The sequence below is a fragment of the Stegostoma tigrinum genome, chromosome 9, assembly GCF_030684315.1.
Source record: "Stegostoma tigrinum isolate sSteTig4 chromosome 9, sSteTig4.hap1, whole genome shotgun sequence".
Classification (NCBI taxonomy): Eukaryota; Metazoa; Chordata; class Chondrichthyes; order Orectolobiformes; family Stegostomatidae; genus Stegostoma; species Stegostoma tigrinum.
This window is the reverse complement of record NC_081362.1, coordinates 90,166,772-90,190,187: the sequence shown is the minus strand read 5'-3', so window position 1 is coordinate 90,190,187 and position 23,416 is coordinate 90,166,772. Positions and strand designations below refer to the sequence as shown.

Below are 23,416 nucleotides of genomic sequence, written 5' to 3'. Positions count from 1 at the left end.
GCCAGAGGAAGTGATGGAGGCTGGTACAATTACAGCATTTAAAAGGCATCTGGATGGGTATATGAATAGGAAGGGTTCAGAGGATATGGGCCAAATGCTGAAAAATGGGACCAGATTAATGTAGGATACATGGTCAGCATGAGTTAGACCAAAGGGTCTGCTTCCATGCTGTGCAACTCCACGACTCTATATATCCACTTTCCTTAAATTCCAGTTTGCCAAAACTCAGTTACCTCACCGTGCAATGTCCAGCCTCATCCTGAATTGTTTACTTGTCCCTCACATCCATTCTTATTGATTTGCTTTGGTTCTCTGACATCCCATGCATTTAAACTTCCAACTCTTAATGTAAACGCCTAATTACTTTGCCTTCAACTACCTTCACTATTGAATCACCTTTCTCATTCTTTGACCCTCTGACAATGTTTTAATGTGAGTCACTTCTCTTTATCGCACAATTGTTGATGAAGTCTTTTGCCACATTGATCCTATTGTCAATATGTCTCTTCCCCAAAGCCTTCACCCCTCTTTCTCTTTTCTTTGTTAGTGGTTAGCATTGCTGCCATGCAGAGCCAGGGACCCAAGTCCAATTCAATGCTCAGGTGACTGTGTGGAGTATGTACACTCTCCCTGTGTCTGCATGGGTTTTCTCTGGGTGCTCCGGTTTCCTCCCACAGTCTAAAGATATGCAGGTTAGGTGGATTGGCTGTGCTAATTTGTCCTTAATATCCAAGGACATGTGGGCTAGGTGGATTAAACATGGGAAATGCAAGGTGCCAGGGATGAGGTGGATCTGGGTGGGATGCTCTTCGGATGGTCAGTGTGGATTCCATGGGTCGAATGGCCTGCGTCCACACTGTTGGGATTCTTTGATTTTAATACTTCCCAAACAACAATTGTTTGGTCACCTTTGCAAACTCATGTGGCATGGCAAAGTATCTTTGCTTTATTCTTTTGGTCTATTTTCTCCCCTCCCAACCCAAGTTAAAAGTTGCCCTCAGGAATCTTCTGCATTAGAATAACTATACAAATGCAGCATTTGCTGTTATTCCGGTTTTTCAAGTGACAGTCCAATCCTCATGTTGAAGTGCAGGTTGCTGCTATTCCTGGTTTTCCCAGTGGCCCTCTGCCTCACTGTGTTGGAGTTCAGGTTGTTGCTGTTCCTGGTTTTGTGTAGCTCTCAGTCCCTCCTTTCTATGTCCCTGGCAGTTCGTTGACTGGAATTTTCTCTCAGTTTGTATGGGTTTTAGTCCTCCCTTGACTCTGCAATATTGAACCCAAAAATATGGCGGATGACCCCGCGGAGAGAGTTGTATTGGGAAGTTGGAGTTGCCCAATTCATCTTTAAAGAAAAAAAATTAAATTAGCAAGTTCAGGAAAGTTTATCGGAAGATGCCGTTCTATAAGAGGATCGTGGCGCCCCAGCTGGTGTCTAGGTTGAGCACTGAGGAGTTTGGAAGAGTTTGGGAAGATGGTGAGGATGAGGAAGGGGTAGAGGAGGATGGACACGGGCTGCAGAGGAGGAAGAGGAGGAGAAGGAGGAAGAAGAAGCTGGAGCAGGAGCCCCCGCCGCCCAGTGCGTTCCTCTTCGAGAGCCTGCAGGACGTGTGCGGCCACACACTTGCCTCCCTGCTCCGGCAGCTGGCCGACCTCAGCCGCCTGGCTACCGGCATCTTCCAGGAGCTAGAGCTGGAAGCGAACTCTCTGCGTGTCCGCTGTAGCCACCTCCAGAACCGGCTGCACAGCCTGCAACACCGCACCCTCCGTCTCGACGCTAAGAAAGTCTCCGTCCGTAAGTGTAGAAAACAAACTGCTACATCTGCTTCTAACCGTGTGGCCCCTTTCCCTTCAGTTTCGCCTGCGTGTGTGTGTGTATGCTTTTTTTTAAAAAAGAAAGTTTCATTCAGCTTTGTACATTCTTGGCCATTTCTAGCACGTTGATTACTGAGCACATTGTCCCTTTTGCAAGCAGTTACTTCACTGAAACATGTTTAACAGTAAACACGTTTAACTGTAAACACACGAGATAGGGAACTTCAATAGAGGGTTGATCATGTGTTAAAATTCATTTTCAGACAATTTTCTTCTGACTGGATTAGAATGGAAGCCTCTGTTATTGATTAAATTATACCTGTTTGAGAAAAATGATGGGTATCCAAGGATATCATCTAGCTCTGTTTTTGTGCTGGGAATTTTAAAAGTACACATTGCATTTTTAATTTGACTGTTTAGTTTGTTGGAAATGGCCTTGATGCAGCCTCCATCCAGAGTAGACTTGCTTATTGTTTTTAAGCATATTTTTGTTGAGCAACAAAGCTGTAATTTTGATGTTGTGATCTTTGGTTGCAAGCCTATGTTTATTGCACTAAATAATATATAATTTTAGATTTATTGTTATTTTTTCCACCCAAATGTTTTGACATGAAGGTGATATTTATGTCGTGTTTTTCTTTAACCACTGTTTCCCTTGTAAGTTTTTCGTTATTTTGTCTCTTTCTTAAGTATTCAGTAGTGTAAAAATGTTCCTGAATAGTTGCTGAAGGAATTCAGTGTATAATTTTTTTAATTAAGCCATTGAAATTAAATATTACATTGGCTTAGTAAGTGTTAGTCAACTGTATATCAACTGTACATCCAGGAAAAAGTTATCCTATGATCAACCCAGACCAGTTCCAGCTTTGGCCTTGGTGCATTGTAGGTTGTAGATGTGGTCAGCCTTGGTTCCATGGTGATGCTCTGTAGAGGAATCCCAGAAAGTTTTTTTTGCCTCTGAGGCCCAAGAGGTTTCTGCTGCCATCAACCTTGTGAAGTCATGCTGGACCGGATTATCCAAAAGTTTTTTTTGGCTGTGATTGTGCTTAAATGCAAGAAACTGGTTTTGCGTCTGTGATGCTTCGCCATGCCAAATAGCCTGCCAACATTCATTGAGGCTGAACTTGGGATGCGCCATCTGAGGGTAACTGGTAGTTGGAGGATGTTTCAAGGAGACAAAAGCCGTCAGAATAGAAGAGGAAAAAGCAGAAGAAAGCAAATAAGTAATTTTTCTTTTTATTTCCTTCATACATCTTTGGAAGTTTAATTTCTGCATAATTTGATTTTATTATTTCGTTCCAAAAACCTTAACTAATCAAGTATCGAAAATGGTATTGTCTCTGGGATTGTAGGCAATGGAGATTGGGCATGGCTTTTTTAAATTGCCACAGATAATCTCCCTACACTGTACAATTGTTAACTTTGCTGTTGGAAATGTAAGTGAGAGTTTTGAGTAACGTGGCTTTGTTGCCAGTATGATGAGGAAAATCTTGCAAGAAGCAAAATTACAGAAAGGCACAGCAAGTACATGTGTTCAAAATTATTGAGTATTTGGGATATGTGTTTGATGCCAGGTGGAGTTGGGTGCTTGTGGAAAGTGCTAGGTGGAAAAGGGGTCCTGTTTTTGGTGCTAGGTGGAGGGGTTTGTGTTGGATGCTGGGAGCATAGGAGACTAAAAACTCTTGCCCTGGATATGATACAGAAGCAAAATTATGCCATTTGACCCATTTGAGTCTGCTTCACCATTCAATCATGGCTGATAGGTTTCTCAATCCCATTCTCCTGTAACCCTTACTAATTCAAGAACCTGCCTATCTCCGTCTTAAATACATTCAATGACTTGACCTCCACAGCCCTCTGCAACAATGAGTTCCACAAATTCACTATCCTCTGGCTGAAGAAATTCGCCTCATCTCTGTTCTAAAGGGTTGTCTCTTCACTCTAAGGCTGTTTCATTGGATGCTAATCTCTCCTATTAGTCAAGATGTGGCACTGACACCTGAAGAAGGAGTGAGACTCCGAAAGCTTGTGTCTTCAAATAAATCTGTTGGATTATAATCTGGTGTTGTGATTTTGATCTTCTATTAGTGAAAGTGTGTTCTCCATGTTTACTCTATCCAGGCCTCTCCAGAATCCTCTTAGTTTCAATGAGATTCGCCTCAAGTTCTAAACTCCAAAGAGTACAGACCCAGAGCCCTCAACCACTCCTCATATGACAACCCCTTCATACTTGGGATCATTCTCGTAAACCTCCTCTGGACACCTTCCAACACATCCTTCCTTAATACAGGGCCCAAAACTGCACACAGTATTCCAAATGAGGTCTGGCCAGAGCCTTATACAGCCCCGGTTCTTGTATTGGAGCTAATGAAATGAATGCTAACATTGCATTTGCCTTCCTTACTGCCAACTGAACCAGCATGTTAACCTTCAAAGAATTCTGACCCAGGACTCTCAGATTCTAAAGCCTTTCCTATTTAGAAAATAGTCTACGCATCGATTTCAGCCTACCAAAGTGCTATCCTCACTTTCTCACATTGTATTCCATCTGCTACTACTTTGCCCACTGTCTTAGCCAGTCCACCTGCTTCCTCAACGCTACCTGTCCTTCCATTGATCATTGTGTCATCAGCATATTTAGCAACAATGCCTTCAGTTCCTTCACCTAGATTGTTAATGAATACGATTTTGTATAAAATTGTGGTCCTAACCACGATGCCTAAGGAGCTCTAGTCCCTGGCTACCAATGTGAAAAGAACCCTTCCATCCCCACTGAGCAGTCAGGTGTGTGTGTGTGTGTGTGTGTGTGTTCAGTCTTACTGGGGGAGGCATAAAGAGCTGTAATGTTTTGCTAAGTATGTTTACGTAGGAGAAGGCACTGTGAACACCTGCTACTCAGCAACACCCCCATCCAAATGTTTGTGCTTTAAGGCTGAACTTATAAATGTGTTGAGCCTGGATGAAGCATCATGGCTTGCCACCCCAATTAACTCTTCTATTTGAGTGTTGTGGTAAAACTAAATTATGAATCCTCCTTTGAAACTACATTTCTCTTTGCATGATGTGTTATTCATTCAAAGGTCTTTGACTTAATGTCTGTCTGATCTATGTGGCATCAGGGAAGTTTTCATTCTGTTAAATTCAGGGTTACCTGCAGTCATCTTGACTTTAAGTGCCTGACTTGCGAATGCCTGGGAAGAGAGACTTCAGTTATGTGAAGAGACTATAGAAATGGAGCCTGTTCCCCTTACAGCAGAGAAAAGAAGATTTAATAGACCTGTTCTAAATGATGAGGGGTTTTGTTACAGTAAATGAAGGGAAAATAGCTCCAAGGGCAGAAGGGTCAATGATCAGCAGCGGTAAATTTATGATTTAAACACCAGTGAGGAAATGAGAATTGTTTTCATGCAGCATTGATGGGGAAGCAGATTCAATGACAAAAGTAAGACATTGAATGGAAACAGAGAAAGAATGGGAATAATGAGAGAGCTAATAATTGGATTATTGGGTAACCAATAATTGATTTTAACATCCAATCTGCACAGAGCTATTAGCACTGAGAGGTGCCAACTGTGCCTAGAAAATGAGACACATGGCCAACACTGACAAATCTTGCTGTTTGCCTATTTATTGAATTCCCTATTGGACTTAGTTCCTGATGTAGGAATGTACTCAAAACAGCTCTCCTGCAGCAGAACAGAAAATAAGGATTTGGATGTGAGTTTGCTCGCTGAGCTGGAAGGTTAGTTTTCAGACGTTTCGTCACCATTCTAGGTAACATCATCAGTGAGCCTCCGATGAAGTGCTGGTGTTATGTCCAGCGCTTCGTCGGAGGCTCACTGATGATGTTACCTAGACTGGTGACGAAACGTCTGAAAACTAACCTTCCAGCTCAGCGAACAAACACACATCCAGAACCTCAACCTGAGCTGCAAATCTTCTCAAAACTCACTAGAAAATAAGGATGCCTTAAAATGACACAACATGGAAGGCCATTTGGCTGCCCTTTGAAGCCAACTGGACAGTTCTTTCACTCACTTATACTTTCTCCTAGAGATCCACAAATGACTAATTAGCCCTTGGGATTAATTGCTAAATTATTTTTCGCATTGCTTAAACATGAGATATCAAGCAAACCCAAAACTTAACAGCTTTTGTTTAATGGAGGGCAGTATCACTGAGGTGGGAACAAATTCTGATTTGAGATTTGCCTATCTAAACTACTCTTTTGAGAGTATCTTCAATGCTTGCCCACCATTGAGGCTCAAATAAAGATTGTGATGGATTACTCTCAGTTTCCCCTCGAAGTGCGACTCCAGTAACAATCCACACTCTCCAGGGCCAAGAGTGCCCACTTAATTGGCTGGCCATCTACCTCCTCCATCGTCCACACCCCTTCCCTGCAGACACTCTTAGTGGTAGCAGTGTGTACCACCTGCACGATGCATTGTAGCAACACACACAGCACATTCCAAACCTCTAACCTGTACACCTGGAAGGTTAAAGGCAGCAGCTACATGGGAGTAGTTAGGCCACCACCTGCAAGTTCCTGTAAGCTGTGCACCATCCTGTCTTGGATGTATAACGCTGTTGCAATAAAGGCACATCAGACGGTTCTGAGGAGGCAACTTTGAGGTCAGGAATTAATTTAGAACCATGAACTAATTACATAATTTTGAACAAAACATGTAACTTGAGTGCTTGGTAGGTACCTGTAGAGTTAGTTGATTGTATTTGCAATGGCACACACAAAAGTGAGAAGCGAAGGGCCACTAGTAATTTGAGAAGATTCAGTTTCAGATTGGTAGAATAGTTTGATAACAGCAGAAATATGGATTAGTTTGTGGAAATCTCCACACTGAGAGTCTTCAGTTGGGAGAAATTTCAAGGTTCTGGGAACTGAAAATAAACCTGGACCATATAAATTGAAAAGAACCAAATAAACAGAAATCTTAAAGTTAAAATAGGAGTGACACTTCTCTAGGTTTGATAATCTTCAAAGAATATTGCAGGGAAAATGTTTGTGTTTTTTTTGATGATTTGTTAAAACCTTTCTAAACTGTTCCATATATGTGAAGTTTTTTTTTCCTCTCCATTTTATACATAAATGAGGATAGGTTTATTACCGAAAAAAGTGATAGCCTTGTAAGAACATGTTTAGTGACAAACCACCATAATAACTAAACCAAACAAAAATACAATCTGACAATACAGTGTCGAGCTGGAGGAACACAGCTGGTCTGGCAGCGTCAGAGGAGCAGAAGAGTTGACGTTTTGGGTGGGGACCCTTCTTCAGAAAGGCAGCATCAGCAGTTCTTGTTATCTCTGGGTGATATACAATCCATTCAGCCAGGTTCCACTCTGAGATCTGATTTGTCCTGCATTGACATCAGTTGGAATCATTATACTGTTCTTCTGTCACTGGCAAAACCCTCTACAGCACCAAAAGTGTCAATTACACCGCTAGGGCTACTGTGATACGACTGGCCAGCTCACCAACACCTCCATCAAGGCAATTAGCAAGAGACAATAAATGCTAGCCCAGATAGTAATGCATGCATCTCATGAATTTTAAAGCCAAAAGTTGCATGACACTAGGTTATTATCGAACAGGTTCATTCAAAATCACAAGCTTTCATAGCGCTGCTTCAAATAAACCTGTTGGACTATATGCCAGTGTCGTGTGACTTCTGACTTTATCTACCCCAGTCCAACATCGGTACGTCCACGTCGTGAATTTTTAGGGCAGTAAAATTGCTAAGCACTTTTATTTTGCTTGTGCATTCTTTCTCCCTTCTTGTTGAAACTGCTTTGAAAAGGAGGAGGGTCATTGTCACCTGCAGTCTGGCTAATCTTTGTGTTTCAACCAACATTCGTTCTTTAAGAAAGTCTGAAGTAATCTGGTCATTTATTATGTGGTGTCTAAACCCTTTCTGTAAGTGGGTGTTTGACTTTCCAGCCGTGGTTGATTGCATTTTGGCCTCTGAGTCACAAAGTACTAGATTCAAGTCTTAGTGCAGAATTTGAATAGAAAATTCAATGCTAGTAGGCCACTGTAGCACTGATTGGGTGCCACACTGTCTTAAGTGTTGTCTTTTGGATGAGACCTTAAACTAAGGATAATAAAGTGTGAAGTTGGATGAACACAGCAGGCCAAGCAGCATCTCAGGACACAAAAGCTGACGTTTCGGGCCTAGACCCTTCATCAGAGAGGTCTAGGCCCGAAACGTCAGCTTTTGTGCTCCTGAGATGCTGCTTGGCCTGCTGTGTTCATCCAGCTTCACACTTTATTATCTTGGATTCTCCAGCATCTGCAGTTCCCATTACCCCTTAAACTAAGGACCTGTCTTTTCAGGTGCATGTGAAAGATCTGAGGACAAGAAGTGCATTGGAGTTTACCCAGTATCTTAATGAATATTTATCTTAATCTCTGTTTTGGCAATCATGATTATCTGATCATTATTACATTGCCACAGTAAGATCCAATAAATAACAATGTGGCTTCTGTCAGCATTAAAATGACTAGTCAAAAGTGTTTAATTCATGGCATTCACTGAGGTGTGTGGTAGCCATGCAGAGCACTATGTAGATGCAAGTATTTATTCATATTTCTTCCAAATTAGCCGCCAAGCTTCCTACATTACAACAGTTCCTACATTACAGATAATACTTTGCTTGTAAAAAACTTTGGGACATCCTGGGGTCCTTGAAACCAAAATATAGATGTGCATCTGCCTTTCTTTCAACAGAATACATTTGAAGTGTGGTCTCTGCTGTAAAGAAAATTGTGGGGTTAGGGTCACCAAGTACAGGCTGCAAATTTTTCTTGGTCCTTGCTAACTGCAAATCTGTGCCTGCTAACTGTACAACTCTGTGCAGGATGTGAGTTTTCTTCACAATTAGCTGCATGCTATTTCTTTATTTAAATTTGACAATAATTGCCGGGATAAATTATTTTGTTGTGCTGAAACTGATACTTGTGGCTCCTCCGAGACTTCCATTGCATAACTGTGGGACTTGGCCAGCAAGTTGTGCAGTGAGTTCAAATCTGGGGTTCTATGCTTGACGTAAAACTTCAGGGCACTTGAAAATGTAGCTGAGATACTGTTCTTTCAGCTGGTGGTAGGGTTGGTAGGCGGAGGACACAGATTTAAGACTTTTTAAAAAAATTCGGAGGGGAAATTGAAACTTTTGTGATAGCGAGTTTTGAGAAGATTTGTAGCTCAGGTTGAGGTTCTGGATGTGAGTTTGCTCGCTGAGCTGGAAGGTTAGTTTTCAGACATTTCGTCACCATTCTAGGTAACATCATCAGTGAGCCTCCGAAGCGCTGGTGTTATGTCCTGCTTTCTATTTATCTGGTTAGGTTTCCTTGGGTTGGTGATGTCATTTCCTGCTCTGGTGATGTCATTTCCTGCTCTGGTGATGTCATTTCCTGTTCTTTTTCTCAGGGGATGGTAGATTGGCTCCAAGTCAATGTGTTTGTTGATGGAATTCTGGTTGGAATGCCATGCTTCTAGGAATTCTCGTGCATGTCTCTGTTTGGCTTGTCCTAGGATGGATGTGTTGTCCCAATCAATGTGGTGTCCTTCCTTATCTGTATGTAAGGATACGAGTGATAGTGGGTCATGTCGTTTTGTGGCTAGTTGATGTTCATGTATCCTGGTGGCTAGCTTTCTGCCAGTTTGTCCAATGTAGTGTTTGTCACAGTTCTTGCAAGGTATTTTGTAGATGACGTTTGTTTTATTTGTTGTCTGTATAGGGTCTGTTAAGTTCATTAGCTGCTGTTTTAGTGTGTTGGTGGGTTTGTGGGCTACCCTGATGCCAAGGGGTCCGAGTAGTCTGGCAGTCATTTCAGAAATGTCTTTGATGTAGGGGAGCGTGGTTATGGTTTCTGAGCCTGTTTTGTCTGTTTGTTTGGGTTTGTTGCTGAGAAATCGGCGAACTGTGTTCATAGGGTACCCATTCTTTTTGAATACACTGTATAGGTGATTTTCCTCTGCTCTGCGTAGTTCCTTTGTGCTGCAGTGTGTGGTGGCTCGTTGGAATAATGTTCTAATGCAACTTCGTTTGTGGGTGTTGGGATGGTTGCTTTTGTGATACTGAGCAGGTTGCGATTTTTTTTTGGCACATGATGCTGAAAGCAGATTGGTTACTTTGAAAGAGAAAGGGATGAGTACTTATACAGGGCTCCGAGAATGAGTAGGCGTATGAAATTAACTAGGTAACTCTTTCAAAGCGTCAATATTGGTAAGATAGGCTGAATGACAACCTCCCATTCTGAATAATTTCATGTGAAGCTATAACATACTGTATTGTTGTGATATATTGTTTCTACCCAATGCCTCAATTAAAGTGCTACCTGTAAGATGCCCATTCTTTTATGACTTTGTGATTCTATCCTCATGATCACTTGTCTTTAGCCTGTCTGCTTTGTATTTGCAAAGAGTTTTCAAGCAGATGTATCATCCTGAGGTTTTTTCAGCACTTTGAGTCAAGATGAACACTAGAAATAAGAACAGGGATAGGCTGTTCAACCCCTTAGCCTTGTTCGGTTATTCATCCAAATCAAGGCTGATCTTCTATCTTGACATCATTGACCTGCACCTTCACCTTATCCCTTGATGTTTTTAAAGCTAGAATTCAATTGATTGGCCTCACAAATGTACTCGGTGATTGAGTCTCCACAGCCCCTGAAGCTGAGAATTCTGAAGATTCGTAACTGTCTGGGAGAAGAAATTCTTCCTTGTGTCAGTCCTAAATGGCGTCCCTCTTATTCTGAAACCATGTTCCCTGATTCAGCTCAGGTGCACAGACAGACAGACACATGGGCATCAGGGGAGAAATCCTTCCTATAGCTACTCTGATGAGCCCCGTAAGACTTCTGCAGTGTTTCAATGAGATTATGAAAATATCAAGACGGAGATGAAATATGTTCTTCGTTGTGTAGACCTACTGTATGTTGTAAGTCCTTGCCATTGTGAGCAGCTGGACAGCCCATAGATTTCATTAATTACTAATGAGAGAGCAGTGTTAATGGCTGGTCATTGATCTCTTTTTAGTTAAAATTGGTCTCCTGGGGACAATGAACCACAAGGCCACTAATTGTTTATCTTAGCACCTCTTCTGGATCCTTTTTTTGTGTCCTTGTGGTTTTGGTTGTTTTCTGAGGCTTAGTTTGTCTGCTAGTTTAGTCCCTGTGCCACCTCCTTCATTCTAATAATTCATGTTATGATTTGATGTATTGGAAATAGATGAGCATGGAAATGGTGGCCCATGTTGTGCATGGAATTTAAAGTAAGGGCAACCATGATGCACTCAACCATGGGTCAAAAGATTGTGCATTCAAATGCCCCTTCAGAGATTTCAACATGAAATCCAGACTGGCATGGCAAGGCAGTGCAGTACTGAGGAAGTGCTGAGGGTTTGCCATCTCTCATCTCCTGAAACCCCTTGGGCTCTTTACTTCTCTCTCATTTGAAGTGCTATTTAATATCCATCTTGGGAGTAAGCATCCATGCAGACATTTCCGAACGTGGCTTGGTGTTAATTTATTTTTGACATAACATTTCTGTAAAATGCCTCAGGACTTTATTTACTGCCTTGAAGGTGCTGTAGAACCAGTTGTTGTGACAAAAAAAAATTTGATTGTGAGCTCTAATGGATGAAAATTGTACTGTCTATCTCATGAGCATCCCACTTTTTCTGCTTGCAAAGTGTTGAGATCGCAAATTAATTCCATCTTCGAAGGAAGCAGAGGTTGGAATATTGGAGAGCATGAACTGGGCCTTTTGGGATCAGGGAGTTGTTGTCGGGCTGTGGGGTGGTGAGGGTTAGTGCAGAATGTAGAAACGACCGTGAAAGAGATGGCAGGGTGGGATGGGGTCTTTAGGTATGGTATAAAATCCTCACACAGAATTTTTCAATTGAAGACAAATTCCATAGACTTCTGTTCTCTGCTTGAAATGATGGTTTCTGTTGTGATCGGAAGAGTTTTGTTCACAATCTTATCCTGCTGGAGATGTAGCACTCCTTCCACTCTGCCTGCTCTGATTCAGAAACATGCTTGTGTTAATACCGATGCTACCAAACAGATGGGACTCTCCATTTGGGTTAAACCCAGTGGGAACTTGCCTGCTTTATACTTTGTGCCTCGGAGCAGTGTGTGATGCTTCAGTTTCCCACAGGGAAGGGAGACAAAAGGCTTTAACAAGATGTAGTCTAGATTGTGGCTTCAACTGTGTAATGTTTTGAAAAATAAAAAGGGAACACACTCACAGATGCTTTTTGAGTTGAGGGAATAATAATTGTAAGTTTAAAAAATAGGCCGTGTAGAGTTTATTTTTAAACAAGCATTCAAAGCATACAGTGGGACACTGTTCAAACAAAACATCAAGGCAGCTAGAGATCTACCCAAGGAAGCCTGTGTCGTGACTTTCATCCAGTCACGTTCTGTGTCCTCCCAGTCGGGGTGTTCTTAACATTTCAGCCTCTGTTCTGTGGTAGATTTTAGTGAAAGATTTGTTTTTATATTTGGGAGTAGTGCTGGTTCCTCGAAGTTCCTCCAAGCCTTCATGCCGCCACAGGTTCTGTACTCTGCCAATTCTGGCCTCTTGTATATCTTCCATTGCGGTGGCTTTACCATTAGTGGCCCTGCCTTCTGCTGAGTGTTCTATTTTATTAATTCAGGATTGTGGGCGTTGTTCGCTGGGCCAATGTTTATAGCCTGCCCCTAGTTGCCCTTGAAGATGTGGTGAGTTGCTGCCATGAATCACTGTATTCATGTGGTGTTTGGTCATCCATATGCTGTTAGGGAGAGGGCTCCAGGATTTTCTCTCAGCAACACTAGAGCAACTATTGTTCTGGAGGTTTTAGAGGGGTTCTAGAAGTCCTCCCCTAAACTGCTCCTCTTTCTCTCCTTCTTTCAGGTGCTCCTAAATCTGACCCCTTTGGTAATGTTTATAGCCTTTTCTCCTGTTTTACGTCTTGATGTTTGGTAAATATTTCTGTGGAGCTTAATCCAAGTTGTGAGATGTATCTGATTTATTTACCTAGTTGAAGTTGAATCCTTGGTTGGGGATGACATTGGCATGGTGCTGGCACTTTCCAGTGTGTGGAATTTGTCTTCATTTGAAAAATTCTGTGTGAGGATTTTATACCATATCCAAAGGCCCCAATCCACCCTGCCATCTCTTTCACAGTCGTTTCTACGTTCTGCACCAACCCTCACCACCCCACAGCAAATTGAAGGGCTTTCTGCAATGGCTGGATGCTTGAGTCTCTCAGAGTAAAGGCGAGAGACAGTCTCAAATTGGACGGCATGTTCATATGTCACCATCCAGAAGCTTTTCTGGTCTCCTTCCATGTGAGATCATAGCAATCTCCTGCTCCTTGTGCAGTTTTATTTAAATCCAGTTTTGTTAAGTGTTCCTGTAAGGTGAGTATGGAAATAAGAAAAGGCATAATGTATGTTGATACCAAATGCGGTTCAGTTACATCAGGATAGATATGGGAAGGACGGAGATAAAGACAAGTGCTTTGTAGTTATGTGGAAGTGTTGTGGGTTACATTACCATATTCTGAGAAAAAGACTTGCTTATTATATTACACTTTTTATGATCTTAAGACCTCCAGATTTGCAAAAATGTTTTACAGCTAAAGAAATACTTCTGGCATCCAATCACTTTGTGCACTTATGCAAACGTTTGCATGTAAGTTCCCACAAACAGTATTCAACTAATAACCAGGTAATTGCTTTTTAGGTGAAAATTCTACAATAAGCTAGAGCTTTTAATTGTTTTTAAATACTCTTGAAGTGTGCTGAGCAAATCGGGCAGGCATTCTCCACCAGCAATGCTTTCAGCTTTATTGTTTGATCTGGAGAAGAGTGTTTTGCACTTTGGGAAGAGCTGTGGAACTTTTTGTCACAAACTTGTACCACCAGAACTGGTCAACTCAGGAAAAGCAGAAAATTTCAGCTATTGCCTCAAGTTGCTTCATACTTCACTGCACACGCATGTCAATCCAGATGTGGACTTGTGCTCTCAACCATCTTACTTGAGGGTGCTACTAAATAAGTCAACCTGGCCAGCAGCAATAATGCAGCGTCAATACTTGATTTACGTTGAGTTGCATGTCTGCACCAGATATCGATACAGATATTGCATCATTCCATGTCCAAAGAAAAGTGATGAGGTAAGTTTAGCAATGTCACCCTCTGGTGCTTCTTTGTAAAGGTATGTACGTATTCACTATAAGTAGGATCAGACTCTGCTGTGATCAATCCTTGTTGAACCCTCACTCGCCAATGCCATAGTCTAACTCACCCAAGAAGAACGACTACTCAGATATCCTGTCAACTGACAAAGGTTTGCTGCCTTCAGGGAAGAGCGGGGAAAGAGTACGGCTAGTGGAAGTGTGGGCATGAGAAGAATTGTTGTTACAAAAGTACGTAAGAAATATGAAGCAGGAGTAGGCCATCTGACCTGTTGACCCTACTCTGCCCATCAGTAAGATTGTGGCTGATCGCTATGTGGACCCCGCTCCAGTTACACACCCGCTCACCATGACCCATAATTCCTTTACTGTTCAAAACTCTATCTGTCTTTGCCTTAGAAACATTCACCAAGGTAGCTTCAGCTGCTTCACTTGGCAGGAATTCCACATCTTTATAACCCTTTGGGTGAAGACGTTCCTCCTCAATGCAATCCTAAATCTACTCCCCCTTGTTTGAGGCTCTGCCCCCCTCATTCTAGTTTCAACCATTAGTGGAAACAACCTCCCTGCTTCTATTTTACTTGATCCCTTCATAATTTTATCTGTTTCTATAAGCACCCCCCCATCTTCTAAATTCCAATGAGTACAGTCCCAGTCTACTCAATCTCTCTTTATAAACCAACCCTCTCAACTCCAGAATCTCTCATGGACCTCCTCTGCATCCTCTCCAGTGCTAGTACATCCTTTCTCAAGTAAGGAGACCAAAACTGTTGTTGACAACATAGCAGCAAGGGGAGGCAGTTCAGAGCTTCAAGCCTGTTTGACAGTTCACTGAGACATCTTTCCATCAGTCTTTTATGGAACTGAGCATCACTGGCTGGGCTATTGTTTGCTACCCATTCTTTAATGCTGTTGAGAACATTGTGCCTCTGTGAACCGCTGTTGCCCATATTGGGGATATGTTTGGGAGGGATTTCCAAAGTTTTTGATCAAGTGACAGTGAAGCCACAATAATGTAGTTACAAGTCAGAATGGTGCCTGGTTTGGAGGGGAATCTGCATGTGCTGGTCCTCTCTTGCATCTGCTGCCCTTGTCCTTCTAGGCGGTCGCAAGTTTGGAAGGTCCTGTTGAAGGGGCCTCGGCAGATTCCTACAGTGCATCTTGTGGATGGTACACGTTTCTGCCATTGTGTCTTTGTGGTAGTAATAGGAGTGAATGCTGAAGTAGTGGATGACGTATTATTCAAGTGTGATGCAGCACACCGCTCTGTCCTGGATGTTGTTAAACTCTATCGATTCAGGCTAGTGGAGAATGTTCCACCAAATTTCTGATTTGTGCTTTGTGGTTTGTTTACAGACTTTGGGGACCCAGAGAATGGGTTATTCAACTGCTGATGTACTACCCTCTGACAAGCTGTAGCAGTCATAATATTTATATGACTGGTCCAGTTATGTTTCCGATCAGTGTTAACCCCGAGCATTTTGTTGGTGTTGCATTCAGGAATCGCAATGTTAATAGTCATTCTTGGAACTTGTGTAGTGCAAATGATACTTGTCACTTATCAGCAGAAGCCCAAATAATGTCAAGGTTTTGCTGCATCTTGTGACGAAGATGTCACTTTTTAGAGATTATTTTGTCCTGATTTTTTTTGGAGAGAGTTAGTAAGGTAGAGGAGATGATGTGTCTAAGAAAGTAAACAACTTGTGGGGCCTTGGGTTTTTTTTAAAGTTGGAACAATGCACGCAGGCTGGGTGTGGCCAGCTCTCTCAGACCCGGCTTTCTGGTTTTCTTTTAGTTTTTCAGTTTAGTTTTAAGCAGAAGCCTTTGGGGTCTCAAAAGACTTGGAAGGTTCAGTGAATGTCCCCTAACTGCTACTCTGTTTGAATTTTCTTTGTTCCCTCCTGGATTGGAAAACTGCATGTGAGAATCTGTCTGAATTTGCCTTTTTGCCAAGGTTGGGGGATGTGTTTGCGGAATGTTACTAAATTGGAACAGTTAATTAGTAATACTTACTGTATCTACTATTCAGTTAAGTTTTCTAATAGTTAAGTTATTCTACTTTCTTTTTTCTTTTGTTTGTATTTTAACTATAGTGTTTAAATTGTGTTTTGCTGAGCATTGAGTAGTTTGACCAGGCACATTGTATCTGGAACATGGCACTTCGTGTATACCTGTAAAATAAGAAAAAGTTAGGTTCTGGACTACTTTCTTAAACTATATGGAGGTGTCTGGTCTGGTCCATGACAATATGGACACAGACTGCTTCAGTATTTGAGTGGTGAATGGTACTGCAAAGTTCAATGATTGTTCCATTTGACCTTTTGGAGGTAAGCTGATGTGTATCCTTACTCCATATATCCTGCATGCACAATAACATTGATTTAAAGTGGATGATTGACCCTGGCATCTATCACTTTCTGTGTGAGAGCCATTTAACACTTCTTATCACCTTTTGCCTGCAGAATTGCTTCCAGATTTCTTAGTGGCTTCACTCTGATTTTTTTTGTCGCTGTCCTCAATCCCTCCAGAGGAAGAAAATCCTTTCTACTGTATCAATGTCTTTCAAATTCCAAAAATCTACTCTGTTCGAGTTTGCTTTTGGGGGCGTTGGATTCTGAAGCCACATGTTGCCAGTGTTGTAGCAAAATGATGGGCTAGTCGGCAGCTGCTCAGCCCCCTGCCAGAAGCAATATGATCAGCGTTATGATGTATGGACTGCAGTTCTCAATCCTGCGTACAGCAGCAAGCCGGTTTCACTGCGTAGTGTCTCAACGGGTGGCCACACAGCCCTCTACATTCTCCGAATTCCCTTCTGTTCCTGTTGCAGCTTAGTTTCCTCTCTGTCTCTCTGTTTAACAACTTGCCCACCACCAACAAAAGCTGTTGGCCTCAAGCTGGTGATTGTTCAGTGGGTTTCTGGCAGCCTGTAGCAACTCTCCAGCATAAAGCCAGAATTAGCACGCTATCTGTCAGGGAATCCAGCTGTTCAGCTGCATCTGGCTTCCTGCTCAGTTCCTGTTGTATGCATAGTTGACATCTGATGCCAGGCTTGCTCAATGGGCTCTACTCTAGCCCAGTTAGAGGAAATGCCCACTCACTCTGCACTGGTCTTGTTTCTGTATGTTCTGGTTTCCCTCAGTCACGTGTCATTTTTACCCGTTGAGGCAACAGGAAGCTGAGGGGTCATCCATCATCCTGAACTCCAGACCAGCAGCAACAGATCCATTAACTAACCTCCCATACTCGGACTGAGACTAAACAAAGCATCGTTTGGTGGTACAGAACTTGAATATTTCTGAATGAAATTTTCTTGCAGTCATTGTTCATCTCGCTCTCATCAAGACAATTCACAAGAAATATCAAATTAAAGGGGAAACAACATTTATACTGCTTGAGTGAAGTGTGCTGATTGGCTGTCAAGTGCATTCTGCCATGGACAATACATCATTTAAATGATTGACAGTTAATTGCCAAAAACTGGTTGACCTTGGACAAGGCATTGCTCTGAGAAATGACCGAGAGATTGGCTGTCAACAATTTTAAGTTTAAATAGGCGCCATGAGTAGACAACTTTATTCTGAATATAGCTTCTATTACATGTGAGTTCACCATTTTATTTACTTAAGTGATATTTGTATTTTTACAATGTGAAAGAAAACCATAACATACTGTAATATACTTTATATTGGTATTTCTTGCAAATTGTCCTAATGTATAGGAAGGATGCTATTAAATTGGAGAGGGTTCAGAAAAGATGTACCAGGATGTTGCCAGGAATGGAGGGTTTGAGTTACAGAGATAGGCTGAGACTTTTTTCACTGGATTGTAGGAGATCGAGGGTGACCTTATTGAGGTTTATAAAATTATGAGGGGACATAGATAAGATGTATATCAAATGTCTTTTCCTAGGGTGGTAAAGTTCAAAACTAGGGAGTATATTTTTAAGTCTGTAGGAGAAAGATTTAAAAGGACATGGGGGACAACTTTTTTCACAGAGTGGTTTGAGTGTGGAATGAACTTCCAGAGAAACTGGTGGATGCGAGTACAGTTACAACATTTAAAAGACATTTGGATAAGTACGTGAACAGGAAAGATTTGGAGGGAAATGGGCCAAATACAGGCAAGTGGGACTAGTTAGTTTAGTTTGGGAACATGGTCAGGGAGGATTGGTTGGACCGAAAGGTCTATTATGCTGTATGACAAAAGGAAAAGCTTCAATAAAATCTCTCATTCAGTAATACTTAAGCAGAATGTGTACTATTGTTGACATGCACATAAATATTTGATAGCTTTGTTTCTTTAGGCATGGGTTGTAATTTGGACCAGATAGTGTTTGTTGATATGGCAGCAGGATGACAGGGAGAGAGGGGGTCATTACATTGGAGTCTGGTATGCCACTCAGCTGAAAGGTGTTGAGAGCTAAAACAGTAGATTCCTTTTCCATTCTTTATTCCTATTCCATTTTTCTCTCATTCTGTTGACTCGTTATCCTTCCTGCACCCACAGGAATCCCTGGAGCTCTTTGACTCAAAACCTAAATCATGTGACGCCAAGTGAGTTGCTTTGACGGCCAGTGCTTTGAGCCCGTATTGCTATTTGTACAAATCTTAGACTGGTAACTTGCACAAACTATCTGTGACTGCACAAACGAAAGGCACCCAGTGGCCCCCATGTGCCGCTGTAGTTTGTACACATGAGCTGATGTCTCACTGGAGAATGCCGTGCTTGGAATAAGGTTTTGCTGGAATCAGCTTTTCTGTGCATTGCAGATAAAAAACAGCCAAATGTGCACATTCTTTATTACATTGCAGCCTGTTGAATCATTCATTTCAATCTAAACAAAATCATCAAAATGCTGATCAAAGTTCTGTTTTGCACTTAAGAAAGCCCTTTTAAACAAAGTTTTACGACTTGCATTCCCCCCGAGCCTTTTGTCCATGCCATCTATTACTGAAAGTGTTATTCCTAGGCATGTAGAGTTTCACAATCTCTCGCTGTTCTGTGGTACCTCATCCAACTGACTATTCACTTTGCCAGCCACAGCTTCTTGTGTAATGTTAGCATCTCTGAATTTTTAGGTTCAACTTCCACTTCAGAGACTTGCGCTCTGGATTTATGCTGACAAGTACAGTGTGGTACTGAGTGAGTGCTGCAGTGTTGGTGTGCTTCTTTCAAATGGATGTGAACAATCCTGTGGCACTATTTCAGAGAACAACAGAGTGTTCATCTCGGCATCTTTCTCGCAGCATTCTCTGTGTTCCTGGGTCTTATTTATCCCTCAACTAGCATCACTAACGCAGATAATCTGGCCATTATTGTGTTGCTGTCTGTGAGCTCTTGCTGTGTAGATTAGCGCACAGGTTTCCAACTTCACAAAAGTGGTTACATATAAGTGAGTCCAGGATTAGCTTGGCCAACAAGCATGCTCACATTTTCAAACAGACATCACTTCACAAGTATATTGGATGCTCTGGACAAATTCTCTCCTAGGTTCAGACATGCAACAGTTCAGTTGGTACCACACAGACCGTCACACTTTAAATAATGCCACTCTCCTGTGATGTATGCTTCTTCTTGTGGGCAAAACCTTTCGAGGTTTAATGCATTTGGTGAGGTTGGGTTAGAGCTTACACCCAATGTTCATGGTTGAATAACTTGTCTGAGTTGCTGCCCAGGCCTCTGAGGAAGCAGTCAGTTGGAGAGAATTTTTAGAGAACTGTTGAATTCACGATATGTTATGTAGGAATCTCTAATGGATAGAGGATCTGGTTCATTGATAATATTGGAAAGATGTGCCCTTCAGAATTTCTTTTTTTTCTCTTCAATTTGTTTGATCTGAACATCTCCTCCGCCCTTCCCCTTTCTCCAATTCCCTTTTATACACTTCAACTGATCACACCCGTGGTTCTCTGAGCTCAATGTGTGAATACTTGTGTCACAATTGCTATAAAATAGCACTCAAACAGATTACTGGTCATTATCATGTAGCTGTTTGTGGGACTCTTTGGTGTAGGCTGCCATCTTCCATAAGTTACGACGGTGACCGCTCTTCAGAAGCGGTTGTTAAGCATTTAAGACCTAACCTGACCGTGAAAGCTGCAGCCTAATTGTTTGATTCAAAATCTAAGCTTGTCATTTGTTGTCCATTTTTTTCACGACACTAGTTGCTGGTGTGGAGTATTCTGTGGAAATGTATGAACATAGAAATTAGGAGCAGATATAAATTATTTGGCTCCTCGAGTTTGCTCTGGTATTCCATGAGATCATGGCTGATCTGACTGTAACCTCCATTCCGCATTGCTATCTACCCCCAATAACCTTTCACCCCTTTGCTGACCAAGAATTGATCTATCTCATCCTTAAAATTATTCAAAGACTCTGCTTTCAGTGCTTCTTGCCGAAGTGAGTTCTGGACATGTGCGGTTCTCCAAGAGAATTTTGCATCATTTTTGTTTTAAATAGCAACTCCTGATTTTGTTTGTTTGTTTGTTTTTTTTTAAACAGTGACCCCTAGCTCTAGATTCAAGTACAATAGGAATCATCCTTTCTGTATACACACTGTCAAACCCTGGGAGGGTCTTTTGTTTCAATCATGTCGCCTCTTACTTTTCTAAACTCCCAGCTTTTCCTCATCAGATGCTCCAGGTATTAATCAAGTAAACCTTGTCTGAATTGCTTCCAATGTGTTTACATCCTTCCTTAAGTATACACTGTACACAGGACTCCAGATGTAGCGTCACCAATGCCCAATATAGATGAAGCACATCTTTATTTTGGAAAGTGCACTTTCAATTGGGTTGTTCAATGACTCCCAACTTTGATCAATGTAACATTTTTATTGGAGAAACATTATGGGTGCTCCATCGAGGCATGAGTTTTAAAAAGAAGGCCTCACTTATCTTAGCATCAGGAAAGAGCAATTAATTAGGGTGAAAATAATAAGGTCGCCAACTTGAAGCATTAACCAACTCTGAGCTCACTTCACAGATGCTGATAGACCTGCTGAGTATTTCTAAAATTTTGTTATAAAGAACAGTACAGCACAGGAATCAGCCCTTTGGCCTACCAAATGTGTGCTGACGCATGATGCCTTTCTACACTACAAACTCACTGCCTGTACGCGGTTTATGTCCCTCTGTTCCCTGCCAAGATGCTTACATGTTGCTCTTGTATCTACTACTACCAATTCCTCTGACAGCACATTCCAGGCGCTTACCACTGTTTGTGTAAAATAAAACAACTTTGCCTCTCACATCTTCTTTAAACTTTCCTCCGTTTACTTAAAACCTATGTCCCCTAGTTATTGAGATTACTACCCTGAGAAAAAGACTGATTATTTATGCTTCTCATAATCTTGTAAATTTCTATCACGTTACCCTCAGCCTTTGATGTTCAAGTTTACAGACTCTGTTTTGTTTTCAATCTCTCCTCGTAGCTAAGACTCTCTGAACCAGGCAACCTCCTGGTAATCCTATTTTGTACCTTCTCCAAAGCATCTATCCTTCTGGTATATAGCAAGGTGTGGAGCTGAGTGAACACAGCAGGCTAGGCAGCATCAGAGGAGCGGAACAAGTGACATTTCAGGTCCAGACCAAAATGTCAGCTTTACAGCTCCTCTGATACTGCCTGGCCTGATGTTTTCATCCAGGTCCACACCTTGTTATCTCAGTCTCCAGCATCAGTTCATACTATCCCTGAGTGAGCTATATCCTTCTGATAGTGCAGCAACTAGAACAGTATAGATTTCAAAATTCCAAATAATTTGCTTTAAGGCACAAGTTGATAAAAGTCCAACTGTTTGCTTGTTGTCTCTTTTACTATCATTTGTTGAAATTTGACATTCCTCACAAGAGATGCTTATCAAAGCCTGTCACTGTCTCAATGGCTCAGATTTCTGGCTCAGTGACTTGTTAGCCCATTGCCGAGTCCAAGTAGATTTGGAAAATCTTGAAGCAGGTGGTGAGGTTAGCTGGTTTCATCACCACCATTGAACCTTTCTCCCTAATCAAGGAGGACAATGTGTGTCTATTGAAGATGGTTTGATTAAATGCTACAGTGAGGTTGATATAGCTGATTTTAAGAGTTCACCGTCAAACGTGGATTTGTGAGTACTGAGGATTGGTGATTAATCTATTTGAGACCATGTATCAGCACTTATGAGACTAGGTGTCTTATGAGGACAAGGAAAAATAATGCATGGAGTGAAATGCTAATTGTAACAAATTGCAGAGCAAATGAATAATGCTAATGCATTGGTGAAAACCTTGTTATCGAACTTACTCTGTTGCAGGAAAATTTTTTGTTGTCCCAAAGTCTCATGGTGAATCTGTGATTATTACTAAGACACAACGGGGTATAACCACTCCACTGTCCTATTGAAGTGCATGTTGGATGCTAATTCAACTATAACCTAATAATGAGTTTGTACTTTCAAGGGAACAGTGGAAAAGCTTCTGATATTAGGAGTCTCAGAGAAGTGAAAAGGCCCTTAATGCAATCAGTGAAGATAATTTCTTGAATTTGCTATGCTGTTTCACAGCACTGATTACTTAGATGAGTGTATTAACAATGAGAAGAGATGTCTTTACTTACTCATGGGTTGTGCCAGAGCCTAATTGCTCGGAAGGCAGATAGGAGTTATTTATAGTGCTGTGTGTCTGGAGTCACATATAGGCCATAGCTGCTAAAGATGGCAGATTTGTCAGAGGCTTTTTCCCCCAGCGTGGAAAGTTAAACTATGGGTGGGCTTGGGTTCAAGTTGAGAAGGGGAAAGTTTAGGGAAGAAGAGCAGGGAAAATTTTTCACGTGGAAGGAACCCACTGACGGTGGAGTTGGCGGAATTAGCAACGTTTATGGAGTATCTTGGTTGACACATGAATGGGAGGTGAACAGAGGAATAGAAACTACATGTGAGCACTAAGACGTGGGTCTAAATAAGGAAGACGAATTGGTGCAGGCTTGGTGGGCTGAAGGGCGTGTTCCTGCACTGTATTGGACTTGCTTCCCCCAACAACATGAATGAATGAGGTGGGTTTTTACAGCGATTAACACTGGTTGCCAATAGGCTAGCTTCCAGTACAATTTTTAAAATTGATTTCAAATGTCACTATCTTTTGTGTTGGGAGTTGAACCCACATCCCCAGAACATTAGCTGAATTATTAGTAGTCAGTGACATTACCACAGTGCCCACCACTTTTCCCCCAGATGAAGTGCAATGGACCACTATCTTCTGGATTTTAAAAGAATGAGAGATGGTCTGATCGGAATGATAAAGTCACTGAGGGCTTGACAGGATATATACTGAGAGGCAGTTTGTCCTAGTTCAAGTGTCCAGAGATAGGGATCACAACCTCAGGGTATTTAGATGACTGTTTAGGACTAAGATGAGAA

The 23,416-nt window shown here is 41.7% G+C and overlaps 1 protein-coding gene across 1 annotated transcript in view; it reads left to right on the top strand.

The window, feature by feature from the left end:
• Positions 1–1,204: 1,204 nt before the first annotated feature.
• The window catches only part of LOC125455201 (NHS-like protein 1), a 295,658-nt gene continuing 273,446 nt past the window's right edge, over positions 1,205–23,416 (top strand). The window contains exon 1 of the mRNA XM_059648745.1: positions 1,205–1,792. Coding sequence (XP_059504728.1) covers positions 1,393–1,792 — 400 coding nt within the window. The 5' untranslated portion in view covers positions 1,205–1,392. The remainder of the gene's footprint in view (positions 1,793–23,416) is intronic.